This window comes from Lutra lutra, chromosome 6 (assembly GCF_902655055.1).
Source record: "Lutra lutra chromosome 6, mLutLut1.2, whole genome shotgun sequence".
Classification (NCBI taxonomy): Eukaryota; Metazoa; Chordata; class Mammalia; order Carnivora; family Mustelidae; genus Lutra; species Lutra lutra.
Window position 1 is genome coordinate 47,556,683 of NC_062283.1, and position 23,105 is coordinate 47,579,787.

General features: G+C 37.6%; 1 protein-coding gene across 5 annotated transcripts in view; it reads left to right on the forward strand.

The window, feature by feature from the left end:
- The window catches only part of KHDRBS2 (KH RNA binding domain containing, signal transduction associated 2), a 618,929-nt gene that overhangs the window by 386,779 nt on the left and 209,045 nt on the right, over nucleotides 1–23,105 (forward strand). For all 5 annotated transcript variants that reach the window (XR_007128209.1, XR_007128210.1, XR_007128211.1 and 2 more), the window contains exons 5-6: nucleotides 11,649–11,776; nucleotides 17,711–17,909. Coding sequence is in view for 2 of the 5 variants with exons in the window: in XM_047734409.1 (XP_047590365.1) it covers nucleotides 11,649–11,776; nucleotides 17,711–17,909 (327 nt within the window). In the remaining 3 variants the exon portion in view is untranslated. The remainder of the gene's footprint in view (nucleotides 1–11,648; nucleotides 11,777–17,710; nucleotides 17,910–23,105) is intronic.

Sequence of the window (23,105 nt, forward strand, 5' to 3'; positions counted from 1 at the left end):
GCATTCTCCACACACCCTTCTACTGTCTACCTCAGACATGGTGCTTTAGGGAAATTGCTTTATTGACTATTCTACCCCATCGTTTTTCTGTCATGACTTCATACGTTCAAATCTTCCTGGATCGTTCTTTTTCATCTCTACCAAATTTCCACCTTTCTTTCTGATCCCTAAATGACTTCATGTAAGGGCATTTATGTTCCCTCTTATGAGGAACAGACTATGTCTTTTGCATTTATTTATTTATTTATTTATTTATTTAGTAAGCAGGGTTCTTAAAGACAAGCTATCCATATGGGATAGAATCACATCACACTTTAAAAAATCCCAATTTAGGAAGGCTTCTTGGGGCGCCTGGGTGGTTTAGTGGGTTAAAGCCTCTGCTTTCAGCTCAGGTCATGATCCCACGGTCCTGGGATCGAGCCCTGCATCAGGCTGTCTGCTCAGCAGGGAGCCTGCTTCCTCCTATCTCTCTCTGCCTCCCTCTATGCCTACTTGTGATCTCTGCCTGTCAAATAAATAAATAAAATCTTTAAATAATAATAAGTAAACGAATAAATAAAAATAAAAAGTCTCCTTGTTTACAAATAACATTTGCTTTCCTTTTTTAAGAATAGAGAGAGATGAGGGAAACACATCCACTATCTTTCCCATGCTATCTCTCTCTCTTTAATAAATCTTTTAAAAAAGACAAACTACCGGTTATTTCACTTCCATTTAAATACTACCTAGGCCATCTATTATACTTAGAATAAAGCCAAGAAGAGCCAGCATGGTCTGCCCTCCGCCTACTTACCAGACCTCTCTCATGCTCACTAAATTCTTGACATATGTGTGCTAGAATTCTGTCTGTTCCTTAAGGAGACTCAGCTTCTTCCTGGCTCATGGCCTTTGCTTTCCAGCCACCTGAGAGACTAGTGATCTAGATCCTTCTCTGTAAGGCTTCTTTACACTCAGGTCTCAGTTCGTAGGTTATCTCTTCAGGAATGCTGTGCCTGACATCCCATCTAAACCAACCTTTCCAAGCAGCGCCTCAGTCATGTTGCCCTCTTCCTTTTTGTCACAGCATATTATCATCTGAAATGAGCTCACATTTTCCTGGTTCGTTTTTTTGTGGTCTGTTTCTCCATTTTAGAAGGTAAGTTCAAGGAGGGCCATTTTGTTCACTATATTCGCAGCACTTAGAACAAATATATAAACAAACAAGCGTATTTTCTATATTAATATATGTAGTGTTACTATATTTAATTATAATATACTTTTTCACCAAAGAATGAAATAGTCCCAGATGCTCCCTTCCTGGCTCCTGGCCTTATAGGTTTGTACAAGTTCAGTAGAAATCCTGCTTTCTGTCCCTACCTGTGAGTGGTATGAGCCTGTGCTGCTGGTAACCTCAGGCAAAGGACAGAAGCATTGTAGATAGTATGAGGATGTTGTTTGATGCTGCAATTCATAGGAAATAAAGCAAAACTGAAGTTCCTTTGGCCGGTCTCCACCTCTTGAGAGCCTATAAATTCTCCCATTGGGATGAAAACAAACCAAAGTATAACCTTCATCACAGAACATAGAAATAATGTTGTTGAATCCCAGAGCATGTTCTTTATAGAACAATTAAATGGTTGCCTTCTTTCAATCAAAGTTTGCAGAATAAATCTTAAAAGAGAGTGAGAAAGGGATGAAGGATCCCTGCCCCCTGGGATCACAACCTGAGCCCAAGGCATACACCTAACCGATGGAACCACCCAGGCTCCCCATGAATGCTAATTCTTAATACTACTACACCCTTGGTTTTGATGAAAGGGCTTGACAGACACGAGTAATTTGGTAGGGAAACCGAATGGTCTTGAAGTACCTGATATTGGACGTGATTCCAAGAAAACAGGCATTACCTTTACTCTTTGAGATGCAGGGTTAGAGATGGAAGAAATCCAAGAGATCCTCCTGAATGGAGCCCTGGAAACAGCCCATCAGTCCCATGTTTGTTGAGAGGATCTGGTGGCTTCCTGCAGCGAATCCTTTCTACAGAAAGATTGGTTCTGACAACCTGCAGTGTATATTCATTGTGTGGATAAGGAGAGGGAGCTGCCTGACTTAGCGGATTCCAGTGCTCCTGAGGAGCACCATGTAGATGGCAGGTGGGATTAGGGAATCTTGGGAGAAATCTGAGAACAGAGAGGTGTGCTATCCCCCTTCAGAGGAGAAGCCAGCATGCTGGCTGCTTTGCACGGTCCCATGGCAGCAGAGAACCCAAGTCATTATCGCTCAACAATCTGCCCAACACGGAGAGGATGCAACTCAAGACCCATTCAGAAGCAGAACAAACCCACCCACAGATTAGTGAATACAACTGAGAGTCCAATAAAGAGCCTTAGTCAGTTGAGGAAGAGAAATCCAGCCAAACAATTCAACAGAGGTTTCCTATTGATGCAGAAGCAGTGGAAGCAAGGAAAGGAAGGAAGGCCGTGCACCTCGCTCCTCTAACTCTAAACCTGTGTTCTTTTACACCTTGCGATTCTAATTTATTTCATGAAGATATGTGAGAACTTTCACATCGTATTTTGATGCATCTTCTAATACTCCTTCATTGTATTGCACTCATATATCACCAGTCAGTTCTTCAGCTACTGACCAGGGAGCTAAAGTCTTTCATCAGGTGTTTGTTGGCTTCCTCTCCCGAGTACTCGGTAGTGGAGCTCTTAGCATCCTTCACACTCACTGGATACTCTCCTGCTCGCCTGTGCTCACTTCCGTGCTGCATTCACCTTTCCCACTTGGCAAATGATTCTGCTCACTTCCAATACGGCAATTGGAAAAGCAGCACTTTAATTATTTGTAAGGACTACTCTATTGTAATACGATTACATATTCGGGAAGGATACCATGGCAAGGATTTTTTAAAGGATTAAATTTGGAAGGAACTGGTAGCTGCAAGCCAAACAAAAGGATAACTTGAAACAAACAAAAAAAAAGGCATGTACAGCATATTTTATACTTTTTTTCCAAGAGCTTCAAAAAAGTTGCCATGGCTGAGTAGGATGTTGTTTTCCTGGTTAAAAAACACAGAAGGAATCATTACAGTATTTTCATTTGGGAAAAAACAAAAAAATACTTCTAGGAGAGATTTTTCTCATGAGCCACCTATATAGTCTTCTTAGTTAATATTTTTCTATCTAAAGCAGAAATGTAAGGGCACCTGGGTGGCTCAGTCAGTTAAGCATTTGACTCTCAATTTCGGCTCAGGTTAGGATCTCAGGGTCATGGGATGGAGCCCCCTGTCGGACTCTGTGCTCGGTGCAGAGTCTGCTGGACATTCCCTCCCTCTCTGTCTGATGCTCTGCCTACTTGTGATCTCTCTGTCAAATAAATAAATAAAATCTTAAAAATAAATAAGTAAATAAAACAGAAATGTAGAATTCGACATTCTACATAAAAAGGTGGCAGCTACTAAAAACATCTTTATAATATCAGGAGTAAATTATTATTTAAATCAACAAAAAGAAAAATGAATTGAGCATACACTGATTCAGAGCTTATCAAGGAGGCTTCTCTCGTTGCCTAGAAAGAACGTTTCATGAACAGGTGCAGAGATCTAGTCATCTGGAGGGATTTGAATCCTATGGTTCAGGGACATTTTTCCACTGTGTCTCCAACACCGACATCGATGTCTGGAACTTGCATGCTGCTCAGAAATACACTGAATAAATAAAATGATGATTTTTTTTTTAAGATTTTATTTATTTGACAGACAGATCACAAGTAGGCAGAAGGGCAGGCAGAGAGGGGGAGGGAAGCAGGCTCCCTGCTGAGCAGAGAGCCCGATGTGGGGCTCGATTCCAGGACCCTGAGAATATGACCTGAGCCGAAGACAGAGGCTTTAACCCACTGAGCCACCCAGGTGCCCCAAAAATGATTTATTTAGCAAAACTCCATTAAGCACTTAAAAAAATCTAGTTGGTTAGGTGCATTACTATCTTAATATGTAAATTTTCTATGTCTGGGGGAAGGCCCAGAATTACAAGGTTATTAATAAAAATCACCCACATGTGCCATAGTCTATCAACTATGCACAGAATAATGTTTTTCATGCACAGAATTTGCACTCTTCTCTAAATGTATCCTTATCATGATGATTTCTCTGTTAAAAAGAGTTTGGATCCATTGGATCAATGGTTCCAAACAGAACATTAGTTCTGTGTTAGCCTAGACTTTGTTTGTTTTTTGTCTTCATAAATTAAGGTAGATAAAATATGCCAAAGTATTGAATCAATGCCTATTTCAACTTAAAATTCAGAAAGAGCTCCTGTCTCATGTGTGCAATAAAGTTGCCAAGGAATTTTGCTGAAGAAAATAGGGTTATTTTGGCTCTATTTAAACAAATGGAACTTGGTATTTTTAGAATAACAATCCAAATCTTTCATTTGCCATTATTTAAATATTTATCTCCTACCCTAAATCTAACTTGAGGTAGTGGCTGATTTTATAAGCCAGGATGGGTGAAGTTATAACACCAAATACACGAGTCAAATACACTGAAATACATGAATCCTTCGGTGTTCAATCAAAAGGTCTTGGCTCCTAGAGCTCATATATCAGTCACCAGTGTTTGCAAAGGTTTAATAAAATAAGATAGAAAATAAGTCAACCGTCCTGCAAAATATCTGCCTGAAATCTATATAGATATTGTCTTAGTTGATGATTTTTATGTAGTGCACAATATGAGTTGGTAATGGGAAAAAATGAGAACGCTTTCTTGAGTGACAGAATTGTCTTCACTAGCAGTTCAAGATACAAAGTGCACGTTTTTACTTTGTGATATTCGACGTCCTTTGGCGAACAAGCTTTATAAAGCCTTTATCTAGACCTTATGCAGAGTCATGCACCAAACAGATTCTTAATAAATCTGAATCGACTGTTCTTTGACCCCATTTTGTTAATGAGGTTTCCTGGTACCACGCCTGGGCTGATTAAAACTCACCCCGTGTTGGCTAAGCGCTATTATCCAATAGCCTAAGATGTCTTGCTAAATAATATCCAGCACAGCACTAGTTGTTTTCCGAAAGAGCTTCCTACCCAGTCTAATTCAGCTACAGATTTGATATTGGCACAGGACCCATTACCTCCCAGACTTTCTTGTTTATTACTCTGGTGAAAGTGCCCTAACCTAATTGTTTGTAGGGGCTGAGGAAATCCCAGGTCTCTTTGTCATGGCCCAGCCATGTTACAGTCTGCATTTCGTTCTCCCCTGATGTCGTCTGACAGTCTTGGCCTTGGTAGAGCTGAATATACGTTCACATGTTACCAATGGTTATAATCACAGTTTTAAATGTGCAGCACCAGTGCCCATCAGGGTCTCAGAGGAGGGAATTTGGCAGGAAAATTGTTCCTCACTGTGCCCCCAGGTAGCCTATCTACACCTGTCATCACCTGGCATCTATAGGCAAGTGAAATAATCTTCCCAATTTGTATGTGGGCATAATGCCATCATAACAGATGGACATGAGTGTATGTAACTGGGAAATTATGCATATACATTAAATATGCAGACTATGAGCATGAGTCCTTTCTAGGAACATCCAAACATCTGTCTGCTCTGAGCTTTTGTGTATACTGTTTACACCATATGCCGTCACAGTGGGAGGGCCTTGTCGGAGAGGCTAAAAGGAGCATGCATGAATTTCAGGGAAATTATTTCATAGGGCTAATTTGCCTCATCCTGAGCAAAAGAAACATGTAACAAGTATTGTGAATATCTTTGTTATTATTTCAAGGGGGCGATTTTTACATTTTGGTAGCAAACAAGCAATATTTTTGGACATTATAGGAAAAATAAAATTAAAATTTGAATCAATCCTAAAAATGTTTTTGTATACGTGTGTGTTATTTAAGCCTTGATAGATTCATTTAAAAGTTCAATGTTTCAATCCCTTCTATCTGAAACCAAAGCTGCAGATCAAACCCATCAGCATTTGTAAAGCGCCTTATAATTCATCTTCAAGGCAAAGGGTATTTTTAATGTGTATATGATTTATTTTTAATGTGTGTATGATTTATTTATTGCTGATATACCCAAAGTAGTAAAGCATTCTCTTATTTGAAGTGTAAAATCCCAGTAATTTCTAATCTTATCTAAAATAATATTAAGGTTCATCTGTAAGTATAACTCATTTTCTTCTAGACATTTATTTTCTTCTTTCTTTAAAATATGGGTAAGTTTTATTTAAAAAATTTTGTAATATTCCTGTTTCACATACCAGTTAAATACATAAGATTTTATTTTTTATATTTATTATTTTATTATTATTTTATTTATTATAAATAATGTTTATATCATATTTATTTGTTAAAATATTTATTTTATTATTTATTTATCTCAAATGACTGGAAATTATTTTTTCCATTTTTGTTCATCCTGAATTGTCATAACCTAACCTTTCTTGGTCCCTTATGAACTTTTTCACATGCTTAGGGAATTATTTTTCTATCTCTATCTCTTTCTCTCTCAAAGGTCTTTTAATATCAAATAGGAAGTAAAAAATACTAAAATAATATAAAATGCAAATTATCATAATTACTACTTATAAACTTATATTTTTACTTTTCAGTGAATGTGTGTGCTAGCTAATTGAGTGCTAAAATTAAAAATGCCATAAGACTACAACCACCCATTCATAGTATAATTATTTTATGACTGCAGAACCTTAGAACTCAGTACCACTCAAATGAACTATGTGGTGATATGTTTTTTTAATAAGATAACATTTATAAGGTAAATTTGGAATTTTTTTTACTTGTATCTTTAAGGTTCTAAATAACTGAAAAAAATGATTTTATATAACTGAAGCATCAACAACACATGCCATAATTAAATGTTCAACTGGATATCTTCAGGTAGACTATCTTCAAGTAGACTCATGTTCTAGTTATGAAAGATTAATTCAAAATTAGATCTGTGCTTAATAAAGACTGGAAAAAGCACTATAATACAAAATTACAGATTTAGGGTTTAGAAAATTATATTTATGTTATAAAAATAATCCACAGAATATATTCAGCCTAGAAAATATTTAGTATCAACTATCCTTACCTGTGGGCATTAAAAATGTTCTCTTCCATATTTATTTGCAACATGTAGATGTTTCATTACTATAAATGCAGTGGTGTATATATTTTGAGTATCTAATTAGAAAAACCTGAGTTTTTTAAATGACCTTGGCTTTTAATATTTAATAATCCACATACTGTAGTTAATAAGTTAACTGACATCTTCAATGATACAAATTTACATTAATAGTATGATTAGAAAATTTTTATCACTGTATTATTTTACTAATCTCTTATGCAATCTTTGTGCTAATATTCTATTATCACAAATATGTGCGGATGACATTCAGATTTACTCTCCCAACCCAGATCTGAATTTCTAAGATAACTCTTAATGTCACTTTGACATTTTAAACCTAAGGTAATTGAAATCAACTACAAGGGGTGCCTGGGTGGCTCAGCTGGTTAAGTGTCTACCTTCAGCTCAGGTCATGATCCCGGGGTCCTGGGATGGAGTCCCGCATCTGGCTCAAGTCTGAATTACCTCTCCCCCTGCCACTTCCCCACACTGAGCATGCTCTCTCTCTCAAATAAATAAAATCTTTTTTTAAAAGACCAAATACAAATTCTCTACCTCTAAGCCTTTTTTCCCCCTAATTTCTTCTTTTATCTGGTTAATGTTCTACTTCTAGTCATCTCTACAGTTAAAAATGTCTTTTGTCCCTACCTTTCCCAATCATATCATTCACTTACCAGTAGAAGACTCCTAACTTTTTTTGTGGTTGCCCATATTCTCTCTCTCTTAACCCACCACACTCCTGCACACACAGATTTTCATTGTTGCTGCAGTTTATCTGAGCCAACCACATTGTTCTGGTCTCCTGCCCAAGATATGGCTTGTGTCTGTCCACTCCATGACTCTTTCATATTGTCCTATTAAGTGAACTGTCAAAAAAAATGCCATTCATTGCCAATCATTGGCAATATTTTCTTAAATATTATCATTTTCTTAAAAAATATCAATTACTACCCTTTTTGGTAATCAATAATCGGTTTCATGTTTAATCCGTATCTAACCATTTTTAAGTAAGAGAACAGCAAGTACTACAATTTAATCAGATTATATGTTCTGTTGAACAAAATAAGCTCCACCAGCATTAACGTTAATACATTTATCAAAGCTCTCAGCTTTGTAATCTTAAGAACTTGGTTTTGTCAACACTTTGTATATTCATTGATGCCAAATTGGGATGATACACATAAGGATTTTGATAGGGAAAATGTTCTTGTAAGAAAAGTAAATAAATAAATAAATAAATAGAGCAAAGGAATACTGGGAAGCCCTCACATCACAATATCTGACCTAAAGGAAAGAGAAGTGGAAAGGCCTAGTCTGTTCTGGTGCAATGACATTAAAAGCAAGTTCAGGGGAGCCTGGGTGACTCATTCAGTTGAGTGTCCAACTCTTGGTTTCCACTCAGGTCATGATCTTGGGGTTGTGAGGTTGAGCCCTGCATCAGGCTCCATGCTTGGTGGGGAGTCTGCTTGAGATTCTCTCCCCTCCTCCAGTTTCTTTCCTCCCCCATCTAAAATAAATAAATTAATTAATTAATTTTAAAAAAAGAAAAAAAACACAGCCAGTTCAGTAAGGCAGTCAGAGAATCCTTGAGGCACATGATGAGGCATCCCGTGACTCCCCGGAATAGCCCTCTTTTAACATTTTAACCATATCTGGTCATTGACTAGGAGTTGCTCTTAGGGAGCATGGCCTTGAGAGCAAGAAGATTTCAGAACAGAGCAACTGGGATTCCTAGTCAATTACATCTGTAGGTAGATGTAATACATCAACATGTAGATGACCACCACAACCCTGGAAGATGGTTATTTCTTTAAACAGAATATGTTTGACCACCACAACCCTGGAAGATGGTTATTTCTTTAAACAGAATATGTAGCTAGGCTCATAGAAAACTTGATTGTATATCAACAATAGCTGTTTTGCTTACACTAAGGATTAACCCACAGTGTCAGATATTCATGTTAGTAAGATGAAGATTTTCTCCCTGTCAGCAGGTTTCTGTCTAGACACTGAATTCCAATCTGCAGATGGATCAGTGAGCACCGACACTGAATAAAGTATTTTAAGTAGACATTTCAAACTTTAATGACACTAAGGTATGACATTAGCTATATTTATCTCCACACAAGGGCTATACCTACCCCAAGAAACATGTAGATCACATCTGGGCCTATACACCCTCCTTTGGACAGGAAAGGAGAAAGGCTGCTGAAGTAAGCCTCTCTGACTGGTCTCTCGTGTTCCATGATGGTCAGCCCCCTCTAGATTTGTTAGTTTTTACATAAAACAAACCACCAGAATGCTGACTTAATGCACCCCTTTATTATTCCCATTCTGGGAGTAAGAAGGTGAATTTTTTTTCAGTCTTCATCCACTTGACTCATGTTGGATGGTCTAGGATGGCCTCACTCTCATGTTTGGGAACTCAGATGGGATGGTAAGAGGGAAGGGGTGACTGGAGCCTCTCTCCACATGGTCTCTCATTATCCAGAAAGCCAGCATGGGCTTCTTTACCTGGAGGCATAGGTCTCAGTGACAAGAAAGGGCAAGTTCCAGAGTATGGAAGCACCTTTCAAGTCTTTGCTTTTGTCACCTTTCTTCTTGTCCAATTTGGCTAAGACAAATCACATGGATAATTCCAGAGTCAGTGTAATGGGATCTCTCTAAGGTATGGATGCAGGGAGGCCTGATCAAATTGGGAATTATTCTTTCATATTGTCTGATTAATATGTTTGTCCTCCCTGTCCCCTATTTCCTCCCCAGCCTCCTCCTCCCCCTCTTCTTTATGAGTATATGATACACAAGACTACATCCACATTATTACATTTTCTGATTCTAGCATAAAAGTAGAATTTACATATATTGAATTCATCTCCAATTTCTTAGTTTTTCAATTTCAGGGTTGCCAACAATGAAAATCTATCTTGTTTTACAGTTAATAAGGACCCTGAGAGTTCATGGATTTTCTTCAGATAAGAAAACAAAATGATTCCCCTTACCAATTAGGAATATTACATCAGGAAATTACAGAATTAGTATTTCATTTTAATGGTGGCTGGTCAGTTCACTAAGAAGTAGCAATTCGTCCCATTCCCTGATCCTAAGGAAATAATAGACATGTTTATTCTTCAGTTTGGTGGTTGCTTGAATGTGAAAATTAAGTAGAAGTGGAATATATATATTACAGTGGAAACTGTAATTTTCTACTGTATAGCTCTCTGTCAGCCAAGTGTGCTGAGCCCATTACGAGATGCTGAAGAGGATGAGCATGAAAGCAACATGTTAAAAATAAGAAGATAAATACTTTGGAGTGACTAGTACTTCTGCTTGTAATCCAGGCAATTTTTGGAGCATGACGTAAAGCTGTGCATTAGAAATCCTTGTAGGCTGAATGCATCCCTGCCTTTTTCTGAACAGAGGTGGGTGGGTAAGGATTCAAAGTATTTAGTTAATGCTACTGTAACACATACATGCATAGCTAAACCGACAACATTGGTAAGAGGATATACTTGTGTTTAGGGGCACACAACTGGGCTTCAAACATCATTTCTTTCAGCCTTCCCTTTACAGATATTTCTAGTGTCCACTTCTAGGCCCTTTTCTAGCACTAGCAAATCCACTACCATGATTTCACTTAAACATATATTTACTGAAAAAGAATTTAATCAGTGGCCATTTGGTAAAAATAACCAATTATTCAATTTTGTACTATTCAAGCAGGGGTGTGTATGGGGGTGTGGGGGTGTGTGTTAATAAAAGGAGAGACAGGTAAGACTGATACTTGTTTTTTAAAGAGTATTCGTTGTTAGTGACTCCAATCATTTCTTAGGGCCCATTAAAATGATGGACATATTTCCACACTGATGAAAGATAAAGAAAGTCCCTTTGACTTTGACTGAATCTCTGGTTATTGCTGTGAAATTTGCCTTTCGCTGTGGCAATCTTTCCATCATCCCAATGCTAGAACGCCAAAAATCCCTTATTTTTAAGTATTGTCCTTCAAGTTGTTTGGTTGGATCATGCAGCTTCTCAGGTGTATGAAACTTTGGTCTGTGGTTTGTCCTTCTTTATGATTTTAACACAGGGTCTGCTTCAGGCCTTGAGACCATCCCTTTTTGGTTTATGCATCAGGAGTGTTTGAGAATCATGCAGCCATTGCAGTTTACGCATACCATCCCAGGAGAGCTGTTTTTCAGTATTCCTTATGCTAATCACCACTTTGGTATATTCCACGATTTTGTTCTGTATTGCTGTCTTTCCTTTTCTGGCTAACACATCAAGTGATATCCCAGCACATTTCATCTGATTTCCTGCTGAGTACTTCCTCGATAAAAGAAGCAACTTCAATTTCTCTATATAAAAATAGGAATTTAAAGTATATACACTTTCTACATCACTTTAGATTTTCATATACAAGACTCCAGAAAATGGATGAAAAATGTCCTTTTGTATTGTTTTTGTTCAGCTCTAAGAACCCCCCATGCCCCATTTTAACTCATCAGGTCCTGTTTTTTTGTTTTTGTTTCTCTAGGACTACAATGATGAGATTCGTCAGGAACAGCTACGTGAATTATCTTACTTAAATGGCTCAGAGGACTCTGGTCGTGGCAGAGGCATTAGAGGCAGAGGGATCAGAATAGCTCCCACAACCCCTTCAAGGTACATTAGCTCTTACTTGAAATAAATTAACAGCAAACATGGATGGCAAGCCTTTGCCGATCTGCCCTGTGCCATGGTCACAGGTAGGAATAAACAACAACAGTGGCCACCACGATAAAAACCATGACAGTGGATGCTTATATAATGCATAAGCACTTTCATAAATTAACTCACCAAGCCTTCCATACCAGGCTTAAGTATCATTCACAGGTGACAGATTGAGGTACAGAAAGGTGTTGAGAATTTGCCCGAAGTTTCATAAGCGGTCTGACTCTAGAATTCACAGGTAGAGCTCTTAACAACTATCTTAAGAAAATAAGAGGCATAAACCTGAGACTTTCTTCTTTGTGGTTCTGTCCTCAGGATTAGAGCATGCAGATGATACAATTATTTGCCTTTTTTGAACCAGGATGATCTTGCATGAAGAGAAAGTTAAAAATGTGTCTGTGCCTTAAGTGGCCCTTGAATTGATAGTCTTTCTGGATAGGTAGAGAGACAGGGATGAGGAGCTAGGTAGATAGATGTTTAGATAGATAGGGAGAAAATATATGCACCACTAGTCCAGAAAGCCAGAAAGGCATACTTCTTATATGGCTGATGGTAAGAGTATTCAAAGTTCAGGTACATTTGACTTTGGAATGCCTTTGGTCAGCAGAGAGGATTTTATTTGATATTATTCACTTCACACACACACACAAAATTGGGATCTTTCTGCATCAGAATTTGTTTTGTATGATTCTGAATTAGTCCAGCTTTCAATAGAAAGCACTGGTTTGTGAAGAAGTAAAGCAAAAAATACTCATAGCCTTCACACACAGACTGTGTAATTCAGTCATTCTCTCTACCCTGTTAGAGTTGGCCTTCAAATCTCTAAAGGATATAGATCTAGAATATTATTTCATACACTGCATAGAAATCATTGTTAGAGATTTTAGGATACTTTGCTGATTCAATTTATTTAATAAATTATGCCCCAAATATTGTCAACCACCAGTGTCAAAAATCAATTTTAACATTTAAATCATAAACACCTCCATTTTGCAGTTAATCGGAAAAAAAATAAAAAATGATAAATATCCAAGTAAAATACCAAGGCAATGGCTATTTAAAATAAAATGTATGATTCTGAAAATTACATTTGACTAAATGAAAACTTTTAAAATCTTCCAGAGATTATTACATTTTATCCCGAAAGATGAAAATAAGTGCTCTCTAATGCTAATTAGCTAATTATTGCTAAAAATTAATGTGACATAACTTTTTTTATGGACATACTTTTATGGAATCAGTCTTTTATAAAGTCTTATACATTTCTAAGCTCATCATGATGGGTTGTGAAATGATATCATTACAGGTAATCTTAAATTGATTAAATCACGTGCCTTAAATAATGAAACTGTCACTTTTGTAATTCCCCAAATGCCAAATTTTATATGGTGTAACCTAGTATATATTGAGTTTTATATAGTGTAACCTAATATATATTTAGAAAGTCTACAGAGGTGGAACAAGTTTTTTCTATTCTATATTCCTTGAAATTAGGACCATTTAAATAAAATGCATTAACTTACTTTTGAGATTATAAATTTGTATTAATATATTTTATTTTGTTATTGATGCTCCTTAATGTATCATTATATTTCAGAATTTCAGCATACCATATAAGATTCAACTTCAGTACAGTTTCATTCTAAAATATTAATATTTATGGTTTAATAAAAAATAGTCCATTGTGATCTAGTTTTTTAAGTGTGCTAGAAAAAAATTGTTTGAAAGTTTTGCTTTTTAAGAACACATATATCATACAAATCTGATGCTACCTAATGTTGAAATTTAAACCTCACTTCAATGCTATATTGATATCATCAATGTATTAATGTTAATGAAAGTAAATGGACCAGAATTCTGCTGTCTTCTATTTCAAACCACATGATGGAAAGTATCTACAATTAAAAAAGAATAAGGAAACAGCTTTACAAAACAGAAGATCATATTGATTAGGAAGCTCTTGAAAACATGAGTTAATGGAAGCTAATTTGTATATACTTAGGAAATTATGACTTTATTAAGTCATTCAATTACACTTATATTAAAAAAGAATGGTGTCTGGGATATTTGAAAACTTCTATAATAATTTATTGGAAATGTATTTAATTAAAGCAATTTTCATTTCAATAAATATAGGTATAAAAACTAATTTTCCAGTAATTGTGCATACCACAGAACAAAGCATTATGTCTATATATTATAATAATTTATAGTACATAATTGAAGAATTAAGATATTTGACATCTCTGACACACATCATCACTATATATTGATTGAGAGCAAACTGAGGAAAATGAAACATTAGAAGCAGATTTTGGAGGCTTTGTTTACTATGATGAGAATTAATACATAGCACTAATGGAGTTTGTGAAAGAAGGGAGTAGTCATACTTGTTTCTAAGGAAGACTATTCAGTCTTCACTGTAAGTGAGAGAGAAGAATTAAAGCACTCAAAGAGGGACAAACAGAGAGACACTGACTTATGGCAGGGAAGCCAGTAAGAAGACGCGTCCATTATCAAGACAGAAATGAACACTCCCTGGACCGTGGAGATATAGGACTAGGTTAGAGATTAGAATTTATAGGAATCAGTGCCCAATTAGATGTCGGAGAAGAAAAAATATTTGGCCCACGACAAGGATAACTCTCTGATGTCTAACCTAGTTAGGGATGAATGACATCATCCACTAAGATTAGGTGGAGAACCAAGTTAAACAAAGAATAAAATTATTCCTATAATTAATTCAAGGTCTGTGGATTGCTCATGTGACCTTAGCAGGTGACTTGTACCTTCTGTGTAACTTGGTACTCAACCTTTAAAGTATCTCAGGAGTAGCTACATAACAACATCATCAAGGTTTTTAAATTAGATAATACATATAAGGCAGTGGTTCCCAAATTGATCTTCACACAAATCCCTGAGAGATTCCTGCCATTTGAGATTATGATTTAATTGGCCTGGGGTGTGGTCTGGAATTTAGAGTTTTTCAAAGTCTTCAGGAGATTCTAATAGACAGACAGGTGAAGGAACCTCCGATATGAGGCATATAATCCAGGATATGGCACATGTTAGGAAGCAAACAGGTAATAGTCATCATTAGTGTTAGAGAATGCAAGAGTCCAAAGAAGGTGTTTTCCAGCTAGTTATCAATCCACAGTTACACATGTAATAAGTGCAGTGGAATGGGGACTGTTTGGGTTTGGAAACTGGTAGGTTACTGGTAATCTCAGTCAAGATAATTTTCAACAAAGTGGGTAGGCAATAACTAGATTGTATTCAAAGACTTTCAAGAAATCAGAAAAATGAAGGATACTGTAGTGTAGATTCATCTAGTAATGGTATCCTAAAATAGGTGATGTGAGACTTCAGCTGAATCGGAGAAGAGAGATATGAGATTAAAATTCCAAGGAAAGGACACAGCCTATAAGAGGTGTTGAGTCAGATTCAGGAGACAGGTTTCTAGGGCTGTGTCTGGGACATAACTGAGGGAGGAATAGGGTGAGAAATTACGTTTGATGTGAACATCATTTTTTAAATTTTACTTTTATTTTTATTTATTTATTTTTTTAGAACGAGAGTTTGAGTGGGGAGAGGGGCAGAAGGAGAGGGAGAGAGAGAGAATCTCAAGAACACCCCCTGCTGAGCACAAAGCCCCACGTGGGACTCAATCTTATGACCCTGAGATCATGATCTGAGCCAAAATTATGAGTCTACGCTCAACTGACTGAGCCACCCAGGGGCCCTGAGCATCATATAATTTTGAAGCAGGAAGAATTGTTACAGATTCAGAGATTCGATTTTACCCATTAGGAAAAAAAAAAATCCACCTTAAGCCTAGGGAGTTAGTTATACTACTTACTTACCTCTGATTATTCAGTGGGATAGACAGCACTTGTGAATGTAGTGTAGATATAATTTACTACCCACACCTGGGCACTTCTGAGAGTGTTAAAATGCTGAACTAAACAGGAAGCTAGGACAACAGTTGTAAATCAGAACTGTTCTAGGCAAACCCAGACATATGCTCACCCTACTTAGGAGGAAACAGAGAGAAGCTTGGAGGCCCAGTGAAGGTAAAATTGATCTTTACATCCTTTTTCATAGATGTGTTTTATATTATTATGGTAATATAGTATAGTGTATTCTCAGCTATTATTGTATTTGAAATGGGCACTGGGCCTTCTGGGTCTTTTGTAGTTCACCTTCCCCAATCCAGGAGAACATTCTCTGTACATTAGACTTACAATAAATTATCTGATAATTTCTCTATTCATCAGCTCTATAATCTATTTAAAACTTTTAAGAACTCTACCAGCATTCTTACCGTCCGCTCACAAAAGCTCATTTTCCACAAGCAAGAAAGAGCCAGCTGACTGCTATTCATAGCTGAATGCATAACCTCCATCCCCCATCCGTGGGCACGGCCAAACAGTGTGATTGTTGACATCCCCACGATCATCATTTTCCCCAAAGCTTTAGTGTTCCTGCTGAAAGCAGTGCTTTCTGGAGGCCAGCTTTTCAGACATAATAAAAAGTGAAATAACCACGCTTTTGCCCAAAGACTTCAAACACTCAACCTTTCCAAAGGCCTTGGAAAACCATAAAAGTTGGCTGCAACCATTTGATCTTAGGCTTTTAATACAAGTTACTTTTGTGTCAAGCACCGTAGTACAGAGCATTCAGTCTACTCTTTTATCGCAGAAACCTGATGTATTTCACTAACACCGTAGTTACCATAGGCAAACAAATTATATTAGTGACTGTACCAGTTCAGGGGGTCGTATGCCTGATGACAAATCAGTGACAGTGAGTTGTGATTTCAATGACCTCAAGCTTCAGCTACTAGAATAAGCAGAATGATATCACCATGCTTCAAGTTCCACATTTTATTAAAGTGTGAAAGTGCAGACAGATTTTTTTTTTTCCTTTGTAAATACAACATTGCACCTCACTGTCAGTTACCTCCAGCGCAGAGGAGACATTGACATTCAGCAGTTCAGTTTCATGGGTGGTCCGGCGGGTCATCCAGGTTTCCCCTGCTATCCAGCATGCCTGTGAGACCTTTCATAAGCTGAAATGGCATAAAGCAAAGAAGCAATTACCATTAATTTATATGGAAATTTTTTTGAGTGTTCCCAGACCCCTGAAAAATAACCTCTCAGGCTTTTCTGGTACCTTAGGACACATCCTGGTAATGGATGCACAAAATAAATGAAGATAAAGCACAGATGTTCACACAGTTCAAAGCTCTGAGGGCTTGGTATGGAGGTGCTAAGTGTAGTTCTTGGGGAAGGAGCTTGGTGGGGACACTCTGGCTGCTCAAGGTACATGCTACCCCTATACTGACTTGCTACAAAAAAAAATGCTCAACACTATTTTTGCTTTTCACCTTTTTTCATAAAAGTGGAAATCGTCTTCTGATTTCTTTCAGTTAGCGAAAACAGGTGCCCATGTACGTCTTTTGTAAAAGCAAAGTTGGCATAAGGTGAACTTTTAAAAAGCAGGAAATACTTTGTGTCTTAGCTGAAGCTCTGATTTGGGTCTGCTTGGAAAAACTGGAATAAAATGAGAGTGGGTTGGTTTGTGTTCATTTTTTTTCCATTTTATATTAAAGCATTTTGCATGAGTTTCATTATGAGAAGTTATAGCCAACATTTACAAAATGTATTCTACCATAGAGGTCAAAATACTTTATACCCTAAAGAAACTCAATTACACACACACACACACACACACACACACACACGCACACACACCCGGGAGCACTCATGCATACAGATAAGTTTGGTTTTCTTCCTCTCATATGGCGATAAGATGGGAATGCTATGTTTTAGTCTCTTTCTCTCATCCCTGATTTCTCATCTGTACATGACCTGTTTCTCCTAGGGGCCGTGGGGGTGCCATTCCTCCCCCACCACCACCTGGACGAGGTGTACTCACCCCTCGAGGGACTACTGTGACTCGTGGAGCTCTTCCAGTGCCCCCTGTAGCAAGAGGTGTCCCAACCCCACGAGCCCGGGGGGCACCAACAGTGCCAGGATATAGGGCACCCCCTCCTCTAGCCCATGAAGCTTATGAAGAATATGTAAGTACCCTTGAGAAATGAGTGGTTGGGAAGAGTTCAGCTGGTTGGGTAATAGGTTAACCCTCAGAGACACTCAATACCATGAATGTAGCAGATGACGTTTGTCACAGGAAACAAAGGTCATTTGCAACAAAATTTAAGCAGCACATTTAAAGGAGAGCATTTTGAGAAAACTTTTATTTTCCAGGTGCCATGATTGTTGGTGCCAGTTAAACAGTTTGCGTTTTAAGAGTCAAACTATCCTGAGGTTTTCTTATTCTTTAGAAGATCAATTTCAAAATGGATATAATTATGAATATAATGTAAATTGTCATATACTCAGAAGTTTCTTCTAGGACATGTTAAAGATGAGCATAAAAATCACTCAGAAGCATTTGACAGATATAATAAAATTGCATTATAAACTTTGGTAAGAATGTAAGATCACGTGACTCGTCTTTCATTTAAATATCCTTGCTCTCTCTTTCACCATATGAAATATACGGGATTGGCAGATGTGAAGAATTCAAAAAATATAGAATGAGCAGAAGCAATGATGTGTCTAGAAGCATTGTCCTCCCTTCCCAACCACTGGGTCACGATATACACCCTTTGACCTTTCATCCAGGTTGTTAATATTCCACTAATCACATGTATTCTAGTCCGGGTGACTAGAATATTGTGAAAATTATAAAAAGGGACAGGTTCTTAATCATTTGTGTAACCATAGTAAATCTACTGTAAATGTTAAAGTTAATTGATGCAAGCCAGTCGTCATCTTATGAAATAGATACATTTTACCTTTAAACTTTTGAGCAAGCTCATCCCTGGTCTGGGTGTTTATTTCATTGAACCAAGCACAGACACACTGTCTTCTTAAATGTCCTCTGTGAGTGGTTACTTATTAAACATAAACTCTTAAAAAATAATAAAAAAACAACAACATAAACTCTTCAAGGATCGTTACCATCACATGCTAGACACTCAAAACATATAAATGTTTAATGAACCGGTTAATAACAAAGTAAAATATATTCTAAAACAAAGTGAACATTATCGATAGGTGTCACTAAAAAATGTATTTGTGCCTGGAGTATGTTAGTATTTAGAAATAACATTACAGAGTAAATGAAACAAGATGGGATTGGGAGGGAGACAAACCATAAGTGACTCTTAATCTCACAAAACAAACTGAGGGTTGATGGGGGGACGGGGGTTGGGAGGGGGGGGTGGGGTTATGGACATTGGGGAGGGTATGTGCTATGGTGAGTGCTGTGAAGTGTGTAAACCTGGCGATTCACAGACCTGTACCCCTGGGGATAACAATATATTATATGTTTATAAAAAATAAAATTTTTTAAAAATTTAAAAAAAATAACGTTACTGCTTAATATGGAACATTGATTATATTTGCAAGAGTGAAGAAAAATTAAGTTTAGAAATCCATTTCTACTGGAAAAGAAGAAATACATTCATCTAAAGTATGTTTTATGCCAAAAAAAGTCTTTTATACGGTATCAGGTATCAATGTTTAAAATCTTTCGACAATCTTAAAGTTGCAAAATTGGAAACAAAATGTATTCTACCCTGTGAACAAGACTACAAGACAGGAAGCACAGAGCCTAGTCTTGATTCTGCCATCTCTTTCCTGAGATATATAATGTATGAAATATGAATTTTTGTTAAAAATCCACAACAGGGATGATGAGGTTTTTGGGGTTTCTTTTTTGTTTGTTTTTTTTTTAAGTCTCCAAGAAACCTTCTACCTCTGCCATCTTTATGTACATTGCTACTCTGGTGTGTTTGTATCTTCCAAATAGAAGTTTAAATAGTCAGATCTTATTTCAAAAACTAAGAGAGAAAACTTTTTCAGTTAATTGTGGTCAACACTGTTATTAACCAGAAAATGTATATGGCATGTGAAATTTACAGAGCACTGTGAAAGAGAATAAGATTGGCAAAACATTGTAGCTTTGGTATAGCTAAGAAAACACTGTAGCCTTCCATGTGCATTCCAATTTATAGTCAGATAAATCACTGGAATGCAGACCCAGTAAGAGTAAGCTACAAAAGCATAGAGTCTCTAGCAACATGAGTGAGAAAGTTGAGAAGTGGAAATCTAGGAGGAGGGTAGTTCTTAGAGTAAGTAAAGGAAACTATGTAAAGTCATATAATCTGAATTTTTTACTTAGATATTTGAAAAGTATCTAGTCCCTTTTATTCATTCACCCAATCATTTACTGAGCCTCGCTCTTATTGTAGGCACTGTTCTGAAAGTCCTGGAGATGTAGCTGTGAACAAAACAGACCAAACAGCTGCTTCCTTAAAGTTCACATTTTAGTGGGAGGAGAGCAAGCACATATCACTGAGTGAACCAAGTAATGCAAGGTAGACATAAATGCTCTGGGGTTAGTGAGAGGCTGCTGCTGTACCATGGGCTGTCGGGGAAGGTCTCTGTGCTGGCAAGACTTGAACAAATGCATCATGAAGCAAAGGTCCAGGCTCAGGGGCTGCCTCCATAAAAGGCATCACTGGTAAAGGAAACAAGGAGTACAGATACCCTGTAATGGAACCTGCTTGGAATATTTGGGGAACAGCAAGGAGGATATTACAGCTGGAACAGGATGTGTGAGGCAGAGGTGGTAGATGAGATAAGGTCAGGGGATGGACAGAACTTTTGGGCAGGAGAGTGACATGATCAGATTTATGTTTTAAGAGGTTTATTCTGCTGACATCTGGAGAACAGAATATGGGGTGGGCACAGAGTAGAAACAGAGACGGGCAAGTGACTTTTTGCAGTCATTCCCCACGGACAGAATAATGGCTTGGAGGGGATGAGAAGAGATCAGAGTCTGAGAGCACTGGGAAAATGATCTGTTAGGATTTGATGATGGGTTAGATGTAAAACTTGCGAAAAAAGAAACGAAATGAAATCTTTGTGAAGTTTCTATGAAGTGCAGGTTTCACTGAACCTTGAACTGAACAAGTGGGTTAAATCGAGGGGTCCTTTATTGAAATGAGGAGTGCCAGAGAGGGAAGGGGAAAATCTAGCCTGAGGGAAAGTCAGTTGCGTTGCTGGAGGGAAGGAACCTGACTTGAGAAACACATAGCTGCATCCCGAGGTTTGCATTCTCACCACGTCACTTGCTCTGTCATTTGTAAATACTTGGAGGCTTGGATTTCCCTTTCTACCGGAAAGGGGAAATGTGTTCATCTAACGTATCTTTTATACAGTATCAGGTATCAGTATTTAAAATCTTTAGACAATCTTAAAATTGCGAAACAAGAAACAAATATACTCTCCCCCATAAACAACCCTCAGGTCAGGAAACCCAGAGCCTAGTCTTCTGCCACTCTTTCCTGAAATCTAGTAGGTATGACATAAGTACCTATTGAATGAATAAATTAAAAATCCACAACAGAGATGGTGTGTGTGTGTGTGGGGGGGAATCATATGAATAGAGAGTCATGAAATCCAGTAATAGCAATGCCATCAGGCCTGAAGAAAGGTCTAGAACAAAGAACCAGAAAATTGCCGAGAATCCTTATATCTCATGTCTGTTCTCTGCATATGTTTCTTTTTTTAATTTAAATTCAATTAGCCAACATATACTACATCATTAGTGTTCAATGATTGATCAGTTGTGTGTAACACCCAGTGCTTGTCACATCACGTGCATATGTTTTTATTCACTTGATCTACATACTGGATTTTATTGCCATCTCTGATCAATGTTTGTCCACCCTAGGGCTGCCATATTCATGACCAGTCCTTGTCACCTACAGATACTGACTGGTTTGTCTGTCTCTCAGTCCTAGTCTAGATCCCCAGCGAGGGAATCATGTTCACCCAGGCTTGTCAAGTGTCCAACACTAGTCAGTCAGCTCTGACTAGAGAACAGTTTCTGGAAATTAAGTCTGGGATCTACTACTTCCCAGCCACCAGTGGCAAGAATAGGGTAAAGGTTAAGTTCACACAATATAAGCATGCTTACTGGGAGCCCAACTCCAGGGAGAATATGAGGAGATTCCTTCTCTAGTTTCCAGAGAAAGAGAAAATATTATGAACTTGTCAGATATCCTGAAATATATCTCTAATATCTTAGTCTTGGTAATAGGAGAAGGTAGATAACTTTTCTTCAAAAACCCCTTTATGCCATGTTTCCTTAAAAACTGTCATATGTCGGGCGCCTGGGTGGCTCGGTTGGTTAAGCCGTTGCCTTCGGCTCAGGTCATGATCCCAGGGTCCTGGGATCGAGTCCCGCATTGGGCTCCTTGCTCAGTGGGGAGCCTGCTTCTCTCTCTGCCTCTGCCTGCCTCTCTGCCTGCTTGTGCTCTCCCTCTCTCTCTCTGACAAATAAATAAATAAAATCTTTAAAAAAAAACTGTCATATGTCATATTTTAATTTTTCCCCTATAAACAGTGAGTATGAACAGAGTTTAATGCATGGCTGATAAGCTGCTGACAGCAATCTTTAAGGTCTCAGTGCCAAGCTCAGATTAACACTCAAGAGCTGCTCCTCTCTGCTCTAATTTTAAACTATTGATTCCTCTGTAAGGGGTAAGAAAAACAAAAGTTTAAGTGTCTCAGTAACAAAATAATAGCACCATGCTGAGTTGATGGTAAAAATCTCAAAGGAGTTCTTAACTTTCAGATAAAATTTCTTAGAAAAGGTTCCCTTTATTATAAATAACACTGGAGCCAATTCACTTTTCAGACTTTTCTTTCTCCCCTGCTGGGTCCCAGCATTAAATTTCTGACCACACAGAATGTATATATGTAATCAAATCCACTCCTTGCAGCTTGCCTGACAAGCAACAGCTCACAGCAAAGGAGATTGCTGTTTAAAGCCGCCATTAGTGTTAGTGGAGTCTTAAAAAATGTGAATTTGTGTCTCATGGTTACACATCCTAATCCAGACTTTAAATATTTTAAAGTTTCTTTTCACTGACTTCCTACTAAGAGGTACATTTAAATTTTACAGATCCATCATTGTGATTAAAGTAGATTTCGGGAATTGAAGAGTAGAGTTCAGAAAATCTCCTACCTGACAAAATATGAAGCTGATCAGCTCTGTCAGTGGATAATATGTTAAGAAAGGGTAAACCGAAACATGAATTTTTGAGTACCTACCAGGTCCCGGGCACTATATTAGTTCACTTAATCTCTTAATAAATGATGACCAGTTGTTCATGAGCTATTTTAGTAGGTGAGGA